Genomic DNA, 19,684 nt, shown 5'->3' on the forward strand with positions numbered 1-19,684 from the left:
CCCCCTTTTTTTTAACTTGCCTTTTTATTGCCATTAATTAACTTGTTATCTATGAAGTCAGGTACATGGCTTTTCAGTATTTAATTGAGCAGAGATGCATTTAATTTCCCAACCTAATCTTTGTCACCATATTCCCCTCCTTAAACTAAAAATCAACCAATGAACTCTGCACGTATGTTGTCTTTTGTTTCTTGTTGTTTAGTGAGTGGTTGTGCTAGTAAATGTTTCCTGGTGAATTGTCTTTCAGATGGCTTTATTTTATAATTTTGCCTATTGAAGTTTTGAGGCTTCAAACTTCCTAATTCTGATTTAGTTAATTCATAATGGCAGTCTGAAGAGAAGCAGAATTAATTGCTGAAATACAGTTGATGAGGAAAAGGATGCTTGTGTCTTTGCCTGTAATGGTGTCTGAAACTTAAACTCTAATAAAAACCTAAACATTTGTGTAGTTTTACACTTTTTGTTTTTTGGGGGGGATTTTTTTTAAGTCCTTAATTCTCTGCTGTTGACATGCCTTTTAGTTCTTTTCATCTTTGTATTACTACTAGTTTTGTTAAAATTTTGTTCTTTGCTTAATGTAGGATCTGTAGTGACAATGAAACCACAGTAAGGCAGCTACAGAGTGCATAGAAGGCTGGTTGAGGACAATTTATTGTGCCCACATAGCATTACAATCTTGATGTAACCATTTTGGCATGTCAGCAGCATGCCTAATGGTTGATTCTGGGGTTTCCAAATAGTTTTCTTGTAGTGATAAGCATTATTTCTGAAAGCAGAGGTCACAGGAACCTTGCAAACAGCACACTGGTATTGAATGGGCCTAGAAGGACCAGCATGGGCTTTCATACCTTCAGCTTCTGTGGTTTTCTTCTTACACTGCTTGAAACGTTTGTAGTCTTTAGCTAATACATCTGGACTTGAATTCAAGATTTCATTGTAGGTCCTGCAAATAAGTGGCACAGGCAGTATTTTGTATAGATATCCTGGGGCAGGTGGTACCACTTCAGGCAATTACTGTTGAAACTTGTTTTGCCTAGAGTATACAGTATTTTTACCACCGCTGTTCAATTGATTGACTGTGCAGTATGTTTTAGTGGAATCCTAGCTTTACTGTACAGTGCAAGGATTCTGTGGGCGATATCTTTTATTGGACCAACTGCATAGCTAGGATAGACCTAGACAAGCTTTTGAATGCAATATATCCTTCTTTAGGTCTGTGCAAGTCCCTTCCTGAAGCGTTATGACTTCCTCTTAAATCATGTTCTATCCTAATATGGACCCTGGGTATCAGAAAAGCAGGCTTTGATTCACTTAGGGCAGGATCCCCTGGGAGGCCAGTCTGAGGGGGGAAAAGAGTCCATGAGAGAGGCTTGTATTTTAAAGAAACCTTATGGAGGGCACAAGAATGAGCCATCCCAGTGTGCAGGAAGAATAGCAAGTATGACAGAAGACCAACTTGGCTTAGCAGGGAACTCTTCAGTGAGCTAAAACACAAAAAGGAAGCTTACAAGAAGTGGGAACTTTGAACAAATGATTAGGGAGGACTATAACAATATTGTTTGGGCATGCAGGGATGAAATAAGGAAGGCCAAAGTATAACTGCTGTTGCAGCTAGCAAGGGATGTGAAGGGTAACAAGAAATGTTTCTACAAGGATATCAGCAACAATAGGAAGATAAGAGAAAATGTGGGTCCATTACTGAAAGAGGTAGACAGCCTAGTGGCAGATGATGAGGAAAAGGCCAAAGTATCCAATATCTTTCACCTTGACCTTCCAGCAGGGTAAACTCCCGTACTACTGTACTTGGCAGCAAAGTCTGTGGAGCCGGTGAGCCACCAACAGTGGCAAAAGATCATGGTAGGGACTATTTAGAAAAGCTGTACATGAATAAGTCCATGAGACTGGACAATGATGCACCTGAGAAGGCTGCACAAGTTGGTGGATGTGATTGTGGAGCTGCTGGCCGTTATCTTTTGAAAACTCGTGGAATTTTGGGAGAGGTCCCAGATGTTTGGAAAAGGGCAAATATAGTACCCATCTTTAAGAAAAGAAAGGAGGAGGAGGATCTGGGGAACTACAGACCAGTCAGCCTCACCTCAGTCCTTGGAAAAACCATGAAACGGGTCCTCAAGAAATCCACTTCTAAGCACTTGGAGAAGAATGTACTTGGGAACAATCAGCATGGATTCACCAAAGGCAAGACACACCTGATGAACCTGATTGTCTTCTGTGATGAGTTGACTCTGGATGTGGGGAGAGCAGTGGATGTGATATACTTTAACTTTTTAGTAAGGCTTTTGATTCAGTCTCCCACAACATTTCTTGCAAGCAAGCTAAGGAAGTATGGGTTGGATGAATGGACTGCAAGGTGGATAGAAAACTGTCTGGATCATTGGCATTAAGGGTACCAGTCAATGGCTCTATGCCTAGTTGGCAGCTGGAATCAAGTGGAGTGTCTCAGGCATTGGTCCTGGGGCTGGCTTTGTTCAATATTTTCATCAGTGACCTGGAAGATGTCATACAGTGTATCCTCAGCAAGTTTGCAGATGATACCAAGCTGGGGAGATAAATATGCTGGAGGATAGGGCTAGGATTCAAGGGGATCTTAATACATTAGAGGATTGGACCAAAAGAAGGTTCAATAAGGAGAAGTCCAAGTCCTGCACTTAGAGCAGAACAATCCCATGTACACTGGTATAGTTTGGGGGCTGGCTGGCTAAGTAGCATCTCTACAGAAAAGGACATGAGGGTTGGAGTGGATAAGAAGCTGCAGATGAGCCAGCAGTATGTCCTTGTTGCAAAGAAGGCTAACGGCATACTGGACTGCATTAATAGGAGCATTGGCAGCAGATCAGGGGGAATGATTTTTTCCTTTCTATTTGGCATTGGTGAAGCCACATCTGGAGTACTATGTCCAGATTTGGGTCCCCCACTACAGAAAGGTTGCAGACAAATTGGAGTGAGTCCAGTGGAGGGCTATGAAAATGGTTAGGGGGCTGGAGCACATTACTTTTGAGGAGAGACTGAGGGAACTGGGCTTGTTTAGTTAGGTGAAGAGAAGACTTGGGAGGGGGGAATTTAATGGCAGCCTTCAACTACTTGCAGGCTGGTTCCCAAGATGATGGAGCAAGATTATTCTGTTCTCAGTGGTGGCAGATGATGAGAAGCAATCTTTTCAAGTTGCAGCAAGGAAAGTTTTTTACAAATTGGGGAAACCTTTCTCATGAGGATGCTAGTAAAGCACTGGAACAGGCTACCCAGAGAGGTGTGGAATCCCTATCCTTGGAGGTTTCTAAGACCCAGCTAGACAAAGCTTTGGCTGGGATGATTTAGTTGGGGATGGTCCTGCTTTGAGCAGGGGGTTGGGCTAAATGACCTCCTGAGGTCCCTTCCCAAACCTAACTTCCTATGATTCTAATATGATTCTAATATTTCTATTATTCTAGTTCAAAGTAACTGTTTAACATTCTTTTACAGAATCCTGACAAAACTTTTGGAGGTTTCTGATGATCCACAAGTCTTAGCTGTAGCTGCTCATGATGTGGGAGAGTATGTACGACACTATCCTCGAGGGAAACGGTAAGGAAAAGAGTGGCTTTTTGGGTGTGTTTTGAGTGCAGGGGTGGTTTTGGCAAGATGGATAATGTCAAGATGGCACAATATCCCCCTAACCTCTTATATGGGTGGTGTAATGAAAACAAGCGTTGCAGGTAACCCATTTCGGGAACGTATGAAGGGTGAGCAAATATCAGTAGCTGTTTGATTTTTGTTTTGGCAAAATAGCTTTTAATATTGGAAAATATAGCCTGAAGTACACATTAAAACAATTCAGGCATTTCATTGATACAGTCATTTCAGAGACGGACTTTCTGTGCATTTAAAGCTTTACCAGAATTATGTTACAAATCCCATATTTGTCACCTAATCTTGGAGATAAGAGTTTTTTTGTTGCAGAAGTAACGGGCAGTATTTTCCATACAAATTAAATCTGTCTAAAATCATTAAATTTCTTTGAGGTTTACTTTGTTTCTCTTGAGAATTCCTGTGGTGACTTCTCTGATAACAATCTCCTCTAGTACTACAGTTCCTGTAAAAGGTAGCAATAAAAAACACAGGTAAAAATGTAAATATCTGTCAGATTATGAAGGCTGACAAACTGTTGTGCTGCATACTGAGCAAACAAAACTGTTTAATATTGCAGTGGTTGGTTAACAGAAATATCGTGAGAGATTTTTGTTAACAGACCATGCAGTTCTACGTGAAGTACAATTGTATGTGTTAAACATTGCTGCAGTCTCAGAACATTGCAGTCTCTCTTGGTTAGTCCTATGTAGATTTTTCACAAATTAAAGTGAGAAGCTCTGTTATCAAAGCCATATGTATGTGTGTGCATAACATGTACACAAATCAACATCTAATTTAGCCATTTCTAATTATCTTGGTGTACTTTTGGTCTTTATCTTTGAGATGTGGGTGGGTGTGTATGTGTGTTAACTTCTATAGGTAAGAAGTGATCATCTATTATTAGTTCTCTAAGGCTTAAATGAGGAAATGGAAATGATTTCTAGGAAATGGCACAATGATTTCTTGTATGGGTCAGTGCTTCATCTAGATTGGTGTCCTGCAACTGATTGCTGCCAGTGCAGTAATGATGGATAATTGACAGTTCTTGTACAATTACTGCAAAATTATGTCCAGTAATAAAAATCAGATATGGCCAACAGACTACTTGTGTTGAGCAGTTGATTAGCTTGTACGTAATGCAAAAAAACTTTCTGACCATGTATATCTGAAGATGGAGAACATCAAAGATTATTAACATTGCCTCAAAATAGACAAGAGTGTATATTTAGCATGTAACACTACCGGACCAAGGACAGTTTAAAGCAGGATCCTTAATAGACTTGTTGTCATAACCCAGTAGCTTTCAGCTCCATTCTGTAGCTGTCACACCCTGCAAACCAAAGCTGTATTCTCTTGATGATTTCAGCATGGTTCTTACCCTGAACGGTACCAGGTGCAGTGAAGAAAAAAACATTCCAGCCAGTTTCAAACAAGTTTGCATAATACTCTCACATTTAATTTGACTGCTGCATTCATAGGTCTCTTATAGGGATAGAAGACTAAACAGGCCAACTCTGTTACAAAGGACCAACTAGGAAGCTTTTCCCTGCTCAAGTTAGTTGGCCATTGGCAGTTGGTTGGTTGTTTGTTGGTTATGGGGATAACAAGCCTTTATTTTACTGGACTTCAGAAAAAGTAGGACTTTGAGATAAATTGCTAAAGTACAACATATAACTTAATGACCCATTTCTTACCAGTAACTTTTATATTTTAACATATAGTTATTTCATTGTTTTCACACTTGGTTCAGAATTATTGATATTTCACACTTGTACTGAATCCTTTGGCACTGGATTCTTTTCAGTGGTTCAGAAGAATAACAGCTCATCCATTTTTGGGGAAAAAATCAGTTGTGCAAAGTTATTGTCTCAGAACTTTTACAGAATCATCCTCCAAGTCTGTAACGAGTAACGGCTGATTATTTAGAAACTAAAAGCTTTCCAGTTATCTGTTGCATACAGCAGAGGCTTGGGATTCATATCCTGGCTATTTATAATCCCTTCTATTTGCCTAAGAGATGTTCATTAAACCAAATAGCAGTTTTGTTTGGTGGTTATTTAGGAATACTATACCAATTTAACTGGCTTGAATTGCCTTGTAAATTTTAAATGCTGTTTATCCAGATCCTGAGCTAGTATACATTTAGGAAAAGTTTCTTTAAAATATATGGAACTGTACTGAAGAATTTTTCCTGGCTCACAGTGAATGCCAGTGATCATCCCTGGCTCAAGCTGTGTATGACTTACCAGTTCGCTCAATTCCTTTACATGGGTACGAGCTAGAAAGTAGGAAGCAGAAGTTGAGGGAGAAGGAATCCTGTAGGAAAGGGACTATGACAAACCAGTATCTGAAATACTAATAGACTTGTAAGCAAGGTAATACAAAGTGTGTTGTCTTTGGTAGCTGCTACTTCTCAAATTGTACTTCATATATGAAAGCAACTACAGTAATAGCAAACTGTGCATGCAAAAGTAGGTCAGGTTATAGTTGCCATAGGAACCCTAACACTATTTTCAGACTACTTAAATTCTTAGCTGCATTGCCATTATTACCTGGAACTTTTAGCTTTATTGGTAAGAAACACAAACTTTTAGCTTTTGTCAAAGCTCTTGTATTTATGGGCTTTCATGTCTGTGAAACACTGTTTGAGTGGGGTGTTCCCTTCTCCAGCTCTTTTTTTATTTCCTCACAACTTGGTTTTTTAAACCAAAGCCCTATAATGGAGCAAGTTTATTGTATTTCATGGCATTTATTACATAATGGAAGCTTGAGGGAACCCAAGAATGTTTTGTTTGGTGACAGTTAAATGGGAATAGTGGTTTGCTTTCCGATAGTTGAAAGTCTGCCATAAAAATGGTTTCCATAGAGGCCAGGGCACAAAGCAAAGCTGCACAATGTGGATTTAGATTGCATCTATGAGTGGGGAGGAGGGGTGGAAATTCCCTGCCATCAGAACAGCCAGACAGTAGAAAAGCTGCCTTGGGAAGTCATGGATTCTTCATTGGAGGTTTTCAAGAGCTGCCTAGGCATTTCTCTGCATTTATATAGGAACAGCACATACAGCATTTGTGCAGAGGACTGGACTAGGTGATCTTGGAAGTCCCTTCAAACCCTATAGTGCTAGCACCATGAATGAAAGGGACCTGGGGGTAATAATAGACCACCATATGAATATGAGCTGGCAGTGCAATGCTGTAGCCAGTATGGCAAATAATACCCTGGTATGCGTCAATCAATCAATGCATCTCCAGCAAAACCAAGAAGGTGATTCTTCTGCTCTGCTCAGCACTGGTGAGACCACAGCTGGAGCACTGCGTCCAGTTCTGGGCACCACACTTCAACAAGGATGTGGACAAGCTTGAGAGAGTCCAAAGAAGAGCCACCTGTATGATCAGAGTCTTACATGGCAAGCCATATGAGGAAAGGCTGATGGATCTGGGACTCTTCAGCTTGATGAAAAGAAGGCTGAGAGGGGACCTTGTAGCAGCTTACCACTACACTATGGGAGTACATCAAGGGCTCAGTGATCAACTGTTCATCAGTTTAACCAACGGGAAAACCATAAGTAATGGCCACAAACTCCTGGAAGACCGATTCAGGCTCAATATTAGGAAAAACTTCACAGTCAGGGTGTCACAGACTAGAATAAACTCCCTCCAGAGGTGGTGCAACCACCTACCCTGGAAATGTTTAAGAGGAGACTGGACAGTCACCTTGCTGGGGTCACCTGAGCCCCGGTTATCTTTCCTGCTTGATGCAGGGGGCTGGACCTGGTGATCTTCTGAGGTCCCTTCTAGCTTTGCAATCTATGAATCTGATACCAATGCAAGTTTTTTTTTTTTCCTCAAATTACTAAAGTTTAAATAGGAAATTTGCAGTAAAACAGACTGATCGTACACTGCTTATTTGCTGTTAGGAGTTTATAAAACTGAAGTTTGTGTACTTTTTATATTTTTCAGGACCTGGCACTTAACTGTTCTTTCAAGACCTGAGAGATGTAATAAAAATGTATACCTCATAAACTGACCATTCATTTTATATGATGTTCCTTCTCCTCAAACTTCTTCAAAGCATTAAGTGGTCAAAATATTGCATTGAAAGAATGGTTGAAATGCCACTGCTTTGTGTAGTGTGGGTAGTTGTTTCCTTCCATCTCTTCATGCAGCAAGAAATGGAGGTGTGGGGAAGAGAGGGCATGAAAAGAGAGTGGAATATCTATTGGAGGAGTTCCTGATGGCTTTATTAGAAGGTGTGGATTCACTGGATAAAAGGAAGCTGATATTTTTGGGTGAGGAAGTGAATTTGAGTAGTACAGGAATGGGAGTTGAATCAAAGGCCAGGGGGATAAGAGGAAACTGGGGTGGGGGTTGATCTCTTCACCCCCCCCCTCCCCGAGTTGTGAAGTTGAAGAGGAGCATGCTGATTGGGTGACAGTGAACATATAGTGGCGCACTAACATGAACATCTTGTGCATTTATTTACACCCTTAACTTTGTGTCAGTGAAAGTACAACAATCTAGAAAGGTATGTAGTAGGGATGGAGTGTTTTTGTCGTTGTGGTGTTTAGGAACACTTACTGCTTAGGTATTTCCTATCATTTTTCCTTTTTGCAGGGGTTTGTTTTTTGTGATATCTATTATTCGACTAACTGTATAGCTGGGACAGAAGTTAGACAAGCTGAGTGCTATTTCAGTCCCTTTTTCCCTGTACTCCCTGCCCTATCTGCTGCTCTGTTCCCAGCTGTGATCTGCTGTGCCACACACAGAAATGACCCATGCCAATTGCAGCTGCTGTGGGTTGGTCACTCCTGGTTTAAAAGAATGGAGGAAGGCTATAAAGCAGGAGCACAAATAGGTTATCAGGGGTAGCTTCAAAAAGAGACAGGTGTGGTAGAATATATAACCTAATGATGTAGAAGAACAAAACCATTCAAAAGGGCAAAGGATCATAACCTGAAAAGTGCTGGGAGACCAGCAGAGGTAGCAGATAGACTGTAATGAGTGGGGACCTGGCAAATTCACGGGCCCCAGCAGCTGATTACATGGCTGGAACATGGCTGAGGCCCCTGTTTCATGGTAGTGTTATGGCTGGAGCCACCATTTTGAAGGCCAGAGCAAAATGGGCCCCTCAAGCCTCTGGCTTAGGTGTACTGCATGTCCCACCCCTTGCAAGCATAGATTGAAAGCCAGAGCTGGAGCTGCTTGGCTTGTTAATTCAGTAATTATCACCCTCTTCAAGGAGCAGAGGGGGATTTTAATTACTGAGTAAACAAACAGTTTAAGTATGGTAATTAAACAGTTCCCCTACCCAACTGAAGTGTAAAACTAACCACCTGGCTAAAACTTCATAGATTTCATAGACATTAGGGCTGGAAGGGACCTTGTAAGATCATCAGGTCTGGCCCCCTGCCCAAGGGGCAAGAAGTTAGCTAGGGTCAAAGGATCCCAGCAAAATAAATGTCCAAATGTTTCTTGAAAGTGTCCAGAGTAGGTGTTTGCACCATCTCTGGGGCAGGGGGGTGGGGGTCTGTTCCAGACCTTGGGGGGCTTGGGCAGTAAAGTATGTTTTCCTTATGTCCAACCTAAAACGGTCTTGCAAGAGTTTGTGACCGTTGGACCTTGTCATCCCCTGGGGTGCTCTGGTGATCAGGTGGAACCCCAGATCCTGATGCACACTGCTTATATACTTTATAGGCTGCCACCAAATCGCCCCTGAGCCTGCACTTTTCCAGGCTGAAGAGTCCCATAGCTCACAGCTCTCTTCATAAGGCCTGCTCCGCCCTCTGATCATATCCATGGCTCTCCTCTGGACTCTTTTAAGCTTCTCCATGTCCATCCTGAATTGTGGAGCCCAGAATTGGATGCAGTACTTCAGCTATGGCCTCACCAAGGCTGAGTACAGCAGGAGGATGACATCCTGGGTCTTGCTCAAGATGCATTGGTAGATGCAAGCTAGAGTTTTGTTCACTTTGCCAGCTGCAGTATCGCTTTGGTGGCTCATATTCATTTTGTGATCACTCGTGACCCCCAAGTCCCTTTCGGTCATGGTGCTAGCAAGCATAGCATTGGCAAGTCTAAGTGTGATGCGGGTTTTTATTCCCGAGGTGGAGCACCTTGCATTTCTCCTTATTGAATGCCATCAGGTTTTCATCTGCCCACCTTGCAAGCCTGTCTAGGTAGGCCTGGATCACCAGCCTATCCTCAAGCGTGGAGACACTTCCCCAAAGTTTGGTGTTGTCAGCAAGCTTGGTCAATCCCCTTGTTGACACCAGCGTACAGATTCTTTATGGAGACATTAAAGAGGTCCCCCAAGAATAGAGCCTTGGGGGACGCCACTAGTCACCAAGTGCCATATTGATTCGGTTCCTTCAACTACTACTCTCCAGGTGTGACCTTGGAGTCAGTTCCCCAGCCATCAGACTGTGGAGTAGTTGAGGCTGCAGTTGCCCAATTTTTCCATGAGAACATCATGGGAGACCAGGTCAAAGTCCAGATATATGACATCCACCTCTTCCCTTCTGTCCAGGTGACAAAGCAAGAGACACAATGAATTAAAAAAAATACCAATTGGCAGGCTTTTCCCTGGTTCCCCTCTTCCCCCCTCCCCTTCTGGAAACAAGATGGGGAATTTTTCCTGCCTCTCTCTTCCCTTCTCCTTCTCCCCTGCCCTGCTTCAGGAGATGGGCAGTCTGCCTTTTTTTTTTTTTCCTTCTTTCTCTTTGCTCCCTTCCCCCTCATCTTGCCCTTCTAGGGAGACAGCTTTTTGCTGGCTCTTTGCTAACTCTTTGAACAGCTGGTTCCCCTTGCTTTTTCACAGGGACTCGGCAATTTCATGGGAGACTGCCATATTTGGTAAGTCCCTAGTATGAGCCATAATGCCACCAATCGGTGGTTGTTAGTGTCCAGTGAGATCAAATTTTATTGGAACAAAAAAATTACAAAATGTACAATGCCTTTGGGGACAGTAAGGTACTTCAGTAGGTGTTAGGAGTAATTGTTGCACAATCTTTCAAACTATAGGAAATATTTTTAATTTACCTGGGTTAAAAACATGTCTCCTAGCTTTCAAAAGCCTGCTACTTGTTAGACATTTTGACTTGCATAACCTGGATCTGTTGGTAAACTCTCATGCATGCTTGTACAGCACCAGGTACAAATTGGTATTAATTGGATCCTTTAGAGCAATACTGTGACACCTAGTGACAGGAGACAGTGACATGAGTGTCATCAGCATATGGAAGTCATTATCCCAGCAGCTCATTACACTAAATGATAGATAAGACTGTACCCTACAGGACATGCTAACTCCTGTGTTATAGATATTAGCAAGCTACAGAAATAAAATACACTGCCTGTGGCTAATGAATACTCTTGTCCCTAACATCTTAAGTACAGTAAAGAAATGCATCTTCCTGTTGCAGTTTAATGTAATATTTTCTATATCTGCAGTCAGTTAAACTGATGCAATGCCAACCTGATTATCCAGATGCATTCTGGTAGACTTAGAAATTTGGAAGCCTTAAGAATACTGATCCCTGAATACTGACCTATACAGTGGACTTCAAATTCTAGAGCAAGATAAATTAGTAAATGAAAATCAATAGCATTAGGCAGTAAATATGGTAGAATTGCATGCATCTAAAAAGAAATGCCAGAAGAGCTATACTTCATTTTATTTATCTGTTTAAATGCACCTCTGGCCTTGCAAAGAGATGGCAGTTGTAAAACTTTGCAATAAACATTTAAAAAATCTTCCCTGTTAGATTTCCCAAGAAAATGGTCTCGAGGTTGAGCGCTTGAATTAGTCAGTCATTGAAATCAGCACTATTAATATAGCTCAAACTACTATTGCTGAATTCTTACTTTTGATAAGTAAGTTTTCCTCTCTCATATCGGGATCTCTAGCAAATGTCTCAAATGCCTAGGAGTGGTTTTTTTCCCTCTGATTTGCACTTCATATGTATATCACCTAGAGCAGTGGCTTTCCAGGTTCCTAAAGTCACTGACCCCTTTTATGTAAATTCTATTGCAGTAGAAACTCTTGGCTCTGTGGGTCCTGCAAGATGACATGGAGCCAGCTGACCGAACATGCCATTACCCCCAGTCTCTTTGTGGAACCCCTGATGCCTTGTCATGGAACCCCAATGTTCCATGGAACATGATTTGAAAGTGAGTGTTCCAGAGGAAAAAGGCAAAATGAGAAACATTTAATGTTTTAAAGTATTTAGAAAACCTGAAGTAAGAAGGTTCTGTGAGCTCCAGGGCAGACCATCCTTCTCAAATTTATTTCTACAGCTGCCAATGGCTTTGGCTTTCTATCTTTATGTAGCAGGACTGAAACCACTAGAGAGAATGTTATTTACTCAAGGTTGCAAAAAAAACCCCCAAAAATCCAACAGCATATAAGACCACCTAACTTGCTATTTAACATTTAGTATTTTATTTAATATTTATGACGGCATTGGTTAACCCAATAACAGAAAAGATACTTGTACCAGTCATCAGGCTCTCAGTACCATAATCGATGTTTTGAAGTAATGGAAGTGGACGTGAATAGTTGCACTGATTGTCATTCTCAGAAGTGTATAAGTGTGCTAAAAGATTTAAAGTGTCTTTTCTGAAGAGGGGAGAGCTAGCCACCAGCCAGATATTTTATCTTGCAAAGGCACATTTCCTTTTTCAAAGGACAACTCTTCCCTTCTAATTCATGGTAGTAGCATACCTTTATGTTGAAGGACAGTAGAATTCATGGAGCAGATCTTGCAGCAGCTATTAGTTGGGAATGGTCTGGGTTTTTTCAGTACTAACAGGAGTTCGTAAGTTTGAGATTTATTTATGGCAGTGGCTTCCAAACTAGAGTGCTGTGTCACCCTGGTGTGGTGGGAGAAAACTCCCTGGAGATCGTTGTCTAGCTGCATAGAAACCAGGCAACGCGGGTAAAGTTTTACTGCAGTTTATTTGCTCGAGCAATGACTATTAAGCCAGCAAAGAGGCAAAATGTCCCCCCCCCCCCAAGGGTGGGGCGTTCTTTTATACTTTTTACAAGGCAAGACTACAGCGTTAACAAAAGCAATACTTGGGCGGTGCTTTACAAATCTTTATAACAGCATATTTCTATTAAGCTGAACTAGCACTTTCTAAAAGCTAAAAGTTAAGTAACAGTAACATTACGATACGTTGGCAAGAACTTGCACAGTGGTAGATACTTCTTAAGGACACAATCACTGTACTTAGAACAATGGCTTCTTTGTCTTATCTTGTTCCTTGATGTATCTGGTTTATAGCACACAGACTTATACAAATTCACTTGCTGTATTTTACTCAGAAAATGGTTAACACAGTTAAAATGATTACTTAACATAAATAAATGGTTGGCTTAGTTATTATCCTGCCTTGTGGTCAGCAGTATTGCTAGGCCACAGGTCATGCCTTATATTCAGCTGTAAAGCTGATACTTCTTAATAATTTAAATTATTGTTAACCTAACAGCATGCTATCAGAAAACTATTTCATTTCAAAGTAATAACAAACATGCCCACCACACTGGGATACTATGAAAGCTTTTCAGGGGGTACCATGGCACAAGTGTCACCACTCACCACTACTACCTCTGCAACCAGTGTGTCTCATGTAGAGCCAGACTAAGAAACAAGCACATGCTCTTACCACAGCCTTTCCTGATCTGTTCTGATCTGACCTGCACACACCTTCCAGAAACCAGGGTGTATGGGACAAACACATGCTCCTGCCTGCTTTAGATTTATCAATAACCCTAATGCAGGTGGAAGCATACATTCCTGCCCTTTCCAGTCTGGCTCCACACAAGGTACATGGGGCAGTTTGACCTCGCCACAGCAGTGACAGCACAACTGTGGTTGAGAAGCACTGAGGTAAGATGAGGCAGTGCAAAAGTGGTTTTTAACTGGCGTGCTGTCAGATATTAAAAAACCTTATGGAGAGGCACCTCAAATCTATAAAGGTTGAGAACCAGTGGTTTTATGGAGAGCTTTTGGCATGAGACTATTTCATGAATGGTTAAAAATTTACAAGGTGAGCAGCAAGATAGGTCTGTTCCACTTCATTGATTTGGCTGATCAAGTTCTTTGAGGATGGGCCTGGGGCAAAGATAAGATGAGTGACAGTCTTCTGCTATCTGAGAGTCAAATCCCTGGTGGAATTTAAGAGCAGCACAGCAAAGATGTGTGGGAATGAGCCTCAAAAATTTTTTTGAGGAGTCCAAGTTTCTCCCCATACTCCCTCTTTGGAAAGCAGGAGGAGTTGTCCACCTCCTTTCTGATGGTGAGAGCATTAAGCCTAAACAAGGAAAGTTAGCAAAGCAGAACCTTAGTGTGAAAAGGTACTGAGTAGTCTGTAATTCCTCAATTTGGGAGTAGTTGATAATTGCTGAGAGTAAAGATTGAGGTAGGTTGAAGCAATGATAACTATGGTTATATCTAGCCACATATTCTGCCTCAAAAATCCTTGTTGTTTTCTCAGCAGTGAATCTTCAGTGCGCGTGTGCGTGCACGCTTTAATTTTGAGCTAGCAATGAGCCACATGCATCATGAAAACGAACAGGTTTGCTATAATGCACTATAGGCTGTACAGAAATGTGTGTGCATAATTGAGAAACTTGCTTTTTAATTCCTGTGGCATTAAGTACATGGGCTTATCAGATGGCTAACTGGAGACCTTAAGTAACTGCAAAACATTCTAAGACATGCCCCTTTTTCTGTCTTTCAGAGTGATAGAGCAACTTGGTGGTAAACAGCTAGTAATGAACCACATGCATCATGAAGACCAACAGGTTCGCTATAATGCACTATTGGCTGTGCAGAAGTTGATGGTTCACAACTGGTATGTGAAAATTTCCTTTAGACATTGGACTAATATGCTAATAGTTCTCATATTTTGTGAGACTTTAGATAGCAAATCCAAAATATTTTCTTTTTCTTCCTTTTTTAAAATATTTTTTTTTATAGATACACTTTAGTGTGGTAATGAGGGCAATTTGTTTTTTTTTTATTTTGATGACCCTGGTATTTTTAAAATTATACAAAAATGGCACTGTATACTGTACAACTTCCTTATAATGGGCATTCATGGTCTTGAGACTTCATTAAAATGGGATATTTAATATAATAGGATTTACTCAGTTCATAGCATAAGACCTTGTGTTCCTGCTTGGTAAGGATTTTCAAAAGTGGGGGTGTTTATTTATAATGAGGTTGTATGTAGTCTATAAACAAAACAATAGTTGGGTTTTTTCCACGTTTGTTTTTGTGACAATTGAATTGAGCAACTTGATTTTCAAAAGATAAAATGCCAGTCACTCAATTATGCTGGAACATTAATAGCTTTTTACAACTGACACAACATAACTAACAGTTGCAAAACTGCTGGCTTCAAAGCATCCATCAACTAGAATGGATTTAAAAAATTCACTTCTCTGAATGTAGCTGTGGTGTTAACAATAATGCTGTGTAAGCTGACAGTCCCAAATTTGGGTAGCGCTTTTACCGAATATACATATTTCGTTTTTCTTTCAAAGTGGTGTTGCCTGTGCTTATGCTTGCGCTCTCAAAAAATAAATTGCAGTATAATTATTCATAAACAAACCTACACTAACAGTCTATCAGAAAGATGGAAGAATTCTTTAAAGTAAGGTTTTTTTTTTTAAATTCAAGATTTTGCATAGGAGTGCTTACCATGAGAAAAGGACTTAAATGTCACAATATAGATGCCTGTCCTTGAAACGGGTTGGTATTTGCACGTCTGTGTGCACATAACTTTCTTTTTCCTTTTTAAATTCTTAAATGCTAGTACTACGCTTCTGCCTTGCCCTGCCAGTTTGGAGTGGTGGGTTCCATTATCAGTTTTGTGGTCCTTGACTAGTTAGGGTTGATAGCTGGATTAATTTTGTTTGGAGTTTTATTCAAAGGCTTTTTCAATAATTTAAGAAATAGCATCTAAGAAGCATTAAAAAGAATGATACTGTGCTGTTTGGTTCGTTGCCAAGGATTTTGAGGCCTGGTTATCAAGTGCTGGGAACCTTTTGTGGCTGAAACAACTGGATAACTGCTTCTCTAATTCTCTGTATTTCTTCCAGATTGCATCTGTTTTGTTGTAACTCACTATTTTATTTATTGTGAAAACTAAAAGCCTTTTCACTTCAGTAAATACCATTAAAATCATGTATGTGAAGAATCCTTAAAATCAGATTTAGATTATTATAGAGAAGTTGCATCTAAATAAACATGATTGAAGTGTATCTGAATAAATGTTGTATTTACTAGCTAGTTACAAAAACCTGCATACTGAAACACAGATTACCAAAACCATTTGTAACGAGAGTGTAATAAAAATAGAAGCTTAGGTGTTATGGTTCAGTAGAATAATAGAAGAGGGGTATTGTGAAAAAAACAAATACCGTTTATGACTTTGAATTTAAACATGCAGCTTAATCTACTGGTATTTTGAGTACAGTGCATTGGGCGTGTATGTGATCAAACATGGGTATATTTAAAAAAATGATCAGTTAATAGTGTGTAGATGGAGACAGAGTTTGTAACAATGTACAGAGATGCTAGCAAAAGATTTTCAAGTGAACTGTGCATTGCTCTAGTGACAGCTAATAATGTGGGTATCAAAAGATCAAGAATTCTACAGTACAAAGAAATTTCTCCTTTTACTACAGATTTTAGCCCTCAGGCAAGTTATGCACAGTGATCCCTCTTTGCCTGCAAATGATTGATCACATGCTATGATCCTTTCCTACAAGGGGATTATAAATTTGACTGTACAAATTGGAAGAAATATTCTCTGTGGTTTAGAAGGACTCGAGTAGAGGAACATTGATATATATTTTCTCTGTGTATGCAGATGTAGAACAAATTACCTGTGAGTTTGTTTTGTGTGCATGTGTATTTTTATGCTTTCATTCCACTTCATAATTTAATTATTAGTCAACTTTGCTATGTTATGCACTGTTTAATTGGAAGTTGGCCATTCTGTTAAAGTATGTGAGATTTGCAGCTAGGCTACAATCATATACAGCAGGGTAGTGATAGAGAAGACCCATCTTGAAGACTCTATTTTTAGAGTTTAGGTTTTAAATGTGTGCCTCATTCCTGTTATCAGTTGTCCATTATAAAATATGCTAGCCCATCTTTTGTAAAGTAGGAGTGTACTCAAATGTAATTCCTAAATTACCAAGTTGCTGAAGAAAACTGAATGTGGGCAAGATCCCCTTCTTTGCTCTTTGTGATATCGTCTGGTGACCAAAAGCCATTTGCTGGAAAATGAACTACTGAGATTATTTACAGATTAACCAAACTTGGAAATGCTGTTATTTAGAGGCTGAGATGAAGAAGGAAATGTTTTAAAGCTGAAAATCAAGCTGTCAAGTTTTCTCCATAAAGGTAAAATGTATGGAAAAAATTGGCAGTAGGCTGTCACTTCAGCTGAATTGTATTTTAAGATAGTTTTGAATTGGATTTGTATTTTAAATGACTTATGCAATGAGGAGACAAATAGTCAAGGTATTTCTTTAGAGTTCTAATTTTGGTATTATTTAATACATGGTAAATGTGATTTCAAATGAGAGAGTGCCTGTGCAGACAGTATTTGAGATGAAGAACTATCTTTGGGAGGTGGGGAATAGTATAGCACAGAACATTCCCTTTTGCCATGCTGTCCCTTCACGTTGTTCCTTTTACTGTATTCTAGAGACCACCTTTCTGTTCAAATTTCTGTGCCAGTAATGTCACAATTTTTTCCAACCATAAGGGCAGAGACTAGCAGCTAGAATCTAATGCCAATTGCCAGTGTCTTTCTGTGTGAGCGGTATAGAAAAAAATCAGAGCAGCACTTTACAGATGATGATTCAGGGAACAGGTAAAACTGTTCATTTGTGTTGGCAGATGCAGATCAAGCAATGTGCATTCATATTTTCAGATACAAGAACTATATGCAGACTACACTAATGGATATATTGAGGTATTGCCATTGTTTTGTTCCTTGAGTTAAGACTTTTTTTTTAGGTGTTAGGTTTTGAATATGTACCTTATTCCCATCATAGATCATCCATAATGAAATATGTTAACCCAAGTACAGCTCAAATGCTAGCCTGTTGTTCAGGTGTGCCTGAGAGAGCAAACTTGCTGTTGAGTCAACATATATTCTCTGCTATCTTTCACAATAAACAGGACTGCTGTTTGGGAAGATCCAAAAAGGCTCCAGGGATCGAAGACAGGTGCTGCAATTCCTGGGAATCTGCCATTGTCAAGGTGCTCTTTAAAGGGCACCCTTGGCCTCTCCATCTCTTCAGCTCAGCTCTGGCCTTTGACTCTGAAGAGGGATGTAACAATTTGAAGCAGCATTAATTTTCTAAGATCTGCAGAAGATAATCTGTGCTCATGAGAGTTAGGGTACTGAAAACACAGCTGTCCTCTGGGTGCTTTTATTGTCTACGTAAGTTTCTAATGGGTAAGGGAAGTAGGAAAAGTTCCCTCACCACTGTAGAAGGTAAAAAAAGCTCCCTTTGTTTTCTTTGTGCTGTACATTTCTCTATGCTATGTGATCCTACATTTTTGTTTGGCAAATAACCTGAAAAAACATTTCTTGTGTGGGCTTTGACCTACAGTGCCTCTTGAAGTAAATTGTCAGCACACAACTCAATCAGTAGGTAAAAGCAGCTCCACAGCAGAGGAGAGAGAATGCAAATCAAAGTGAAAGCCTGCTAAGTGATGGGAGTCAAGGAAGCTAGCCTGAAGTACAGTATCAATATTAATGCGAAACTCCAAAATGCACATTCAGGCAAAATTATTTTTCTACTTTCTTTTCTTAAATTTCTAGCTCTTTCTAGAAATATTGACAACGCCCACATTTGTAATGTACAGTATGCTCCGTTGCAAGCTGTTGTTTTGTGGGCTTAATGCCAACTGCTGCTTTGTCCTCTTGGCTAAGATCAAGTTGCTATACTTTTTTTCTTCTCCCTCCTGAATGGATTTTGTTTGCCAAATCTCATCTGTCTTTAAGAGTTTTTTTTCTGTATTGGACTTCCTTTTGGAAATAGGAGGTGCAAAATCTTAGGATGGTTAGCCAACCATTAAGAACTTTGCAGTCCTGATGGCTTACATTTGTTTATGGTAGTGAACAACTCAGTTGTTTTACTAGTACCACATTTAGGCTTAAATTGAGTAAATGGTGTTGAAATAAACTGCTTATGTGGGTTGTATTATTATTAAACTATTGATTTAGTAAGCTGCTTATTTTCATCATGACTACTAGTAGTAGGGGTGATAGAGATTGATAGAGATTTTAGGGGCTGATGCAGATAGCCCTCCTATGCCCCTTGGACGAGCCACGGCTCTGTTCCACACTTGCCCCACCCTGTCTGGGGTGCCCCAGCCCCCCTTCTTTCCTTCCTGTGGAGGCCTTGATCTGTCTTGCTTCTCCCCCACCTCCTCCCTCCTTCCCCTTGGACTTCGGGCACATGAACAAGCATTTGTCAGTCAAATTATTGGCCACATCAGGCCGATTTACTATACAATCAATTTTCTTTATATCGGTGCTGATCCGATATCAGACCGATGTATCCGTACACCTCTAAGTACTAGCATTCTTCAGTAATTCCACTTCATAAAAAATACCCAGTTAACAAGCAGGTCAGATGATTGAAACGTTCAAGAAGATAGATAGCTCTCTCTTAAACTTCTTAAACATCATAGTTGATATATCTAGACAGAATGGCAAATAAACCAAAAAAACAACTGTTTAGAAGGACTCTTGATCTGCCACTGTTGCATCTCTGCCTTGCTAAATGCACTTTATTCTCCACTTGCAAGACTGTATTCAGTTTTTTGTGGGGCTTGGAATTTGTATTCTGCATACATTCCACAGAATTTCACAGTACATGAACATGCTTCCTCTTGTAAAACCTAGACATCTTGTTATAACTTATTTTCATATTACTGGAGAATTTATTCATAATCCTCATTTGCAAAATGGTTATTCCACATCCTGTTGAGTTCATTTTTTTTTTTTCAAGCTAACAACTT

At 40.1% G+C, this 19,684-nt stretch overlaps 1 protein-coding gene across 1 annotated transcript in view; it reads left to right on the top strand.

Moving 5' to 3' along the window:
* Window positions 1–19,684, top strand: part of ATP6V1H (ATPase H+ transporting V1 subunit H) — an 87,194-nt gene that overhangs the window by 39,644 nt on the left and 27,866 nt on the right. The window contains exons 12-13 of the mRNA XM_006259937.3: window positions 3,478–3,579; window positions 14,367–14,480. Coding sequence (XP_006259999.1) covers window positions 3,478–3,579; window positions 14,367–14,480 — 216 coding nt within the window. The remainder of the gene's footprint in view (window positions 1–3,477; window positions 3,580–14,366; window positions 14,481–19,684) is intronic.

Source organism: Alligator mississippiensis, chromosome 3 (genome assembly GCF_030867095.1).
Source record: "Alligator mississippiensis isolate rAllMis1 chromosome 3, rAllMis1, whole genome shotgun sequence".
NCBI lineage: Eukaryota > Metazoa > Chordata > Crocodylia > Alligatoridae > Alligator > Alligator mississippiensis.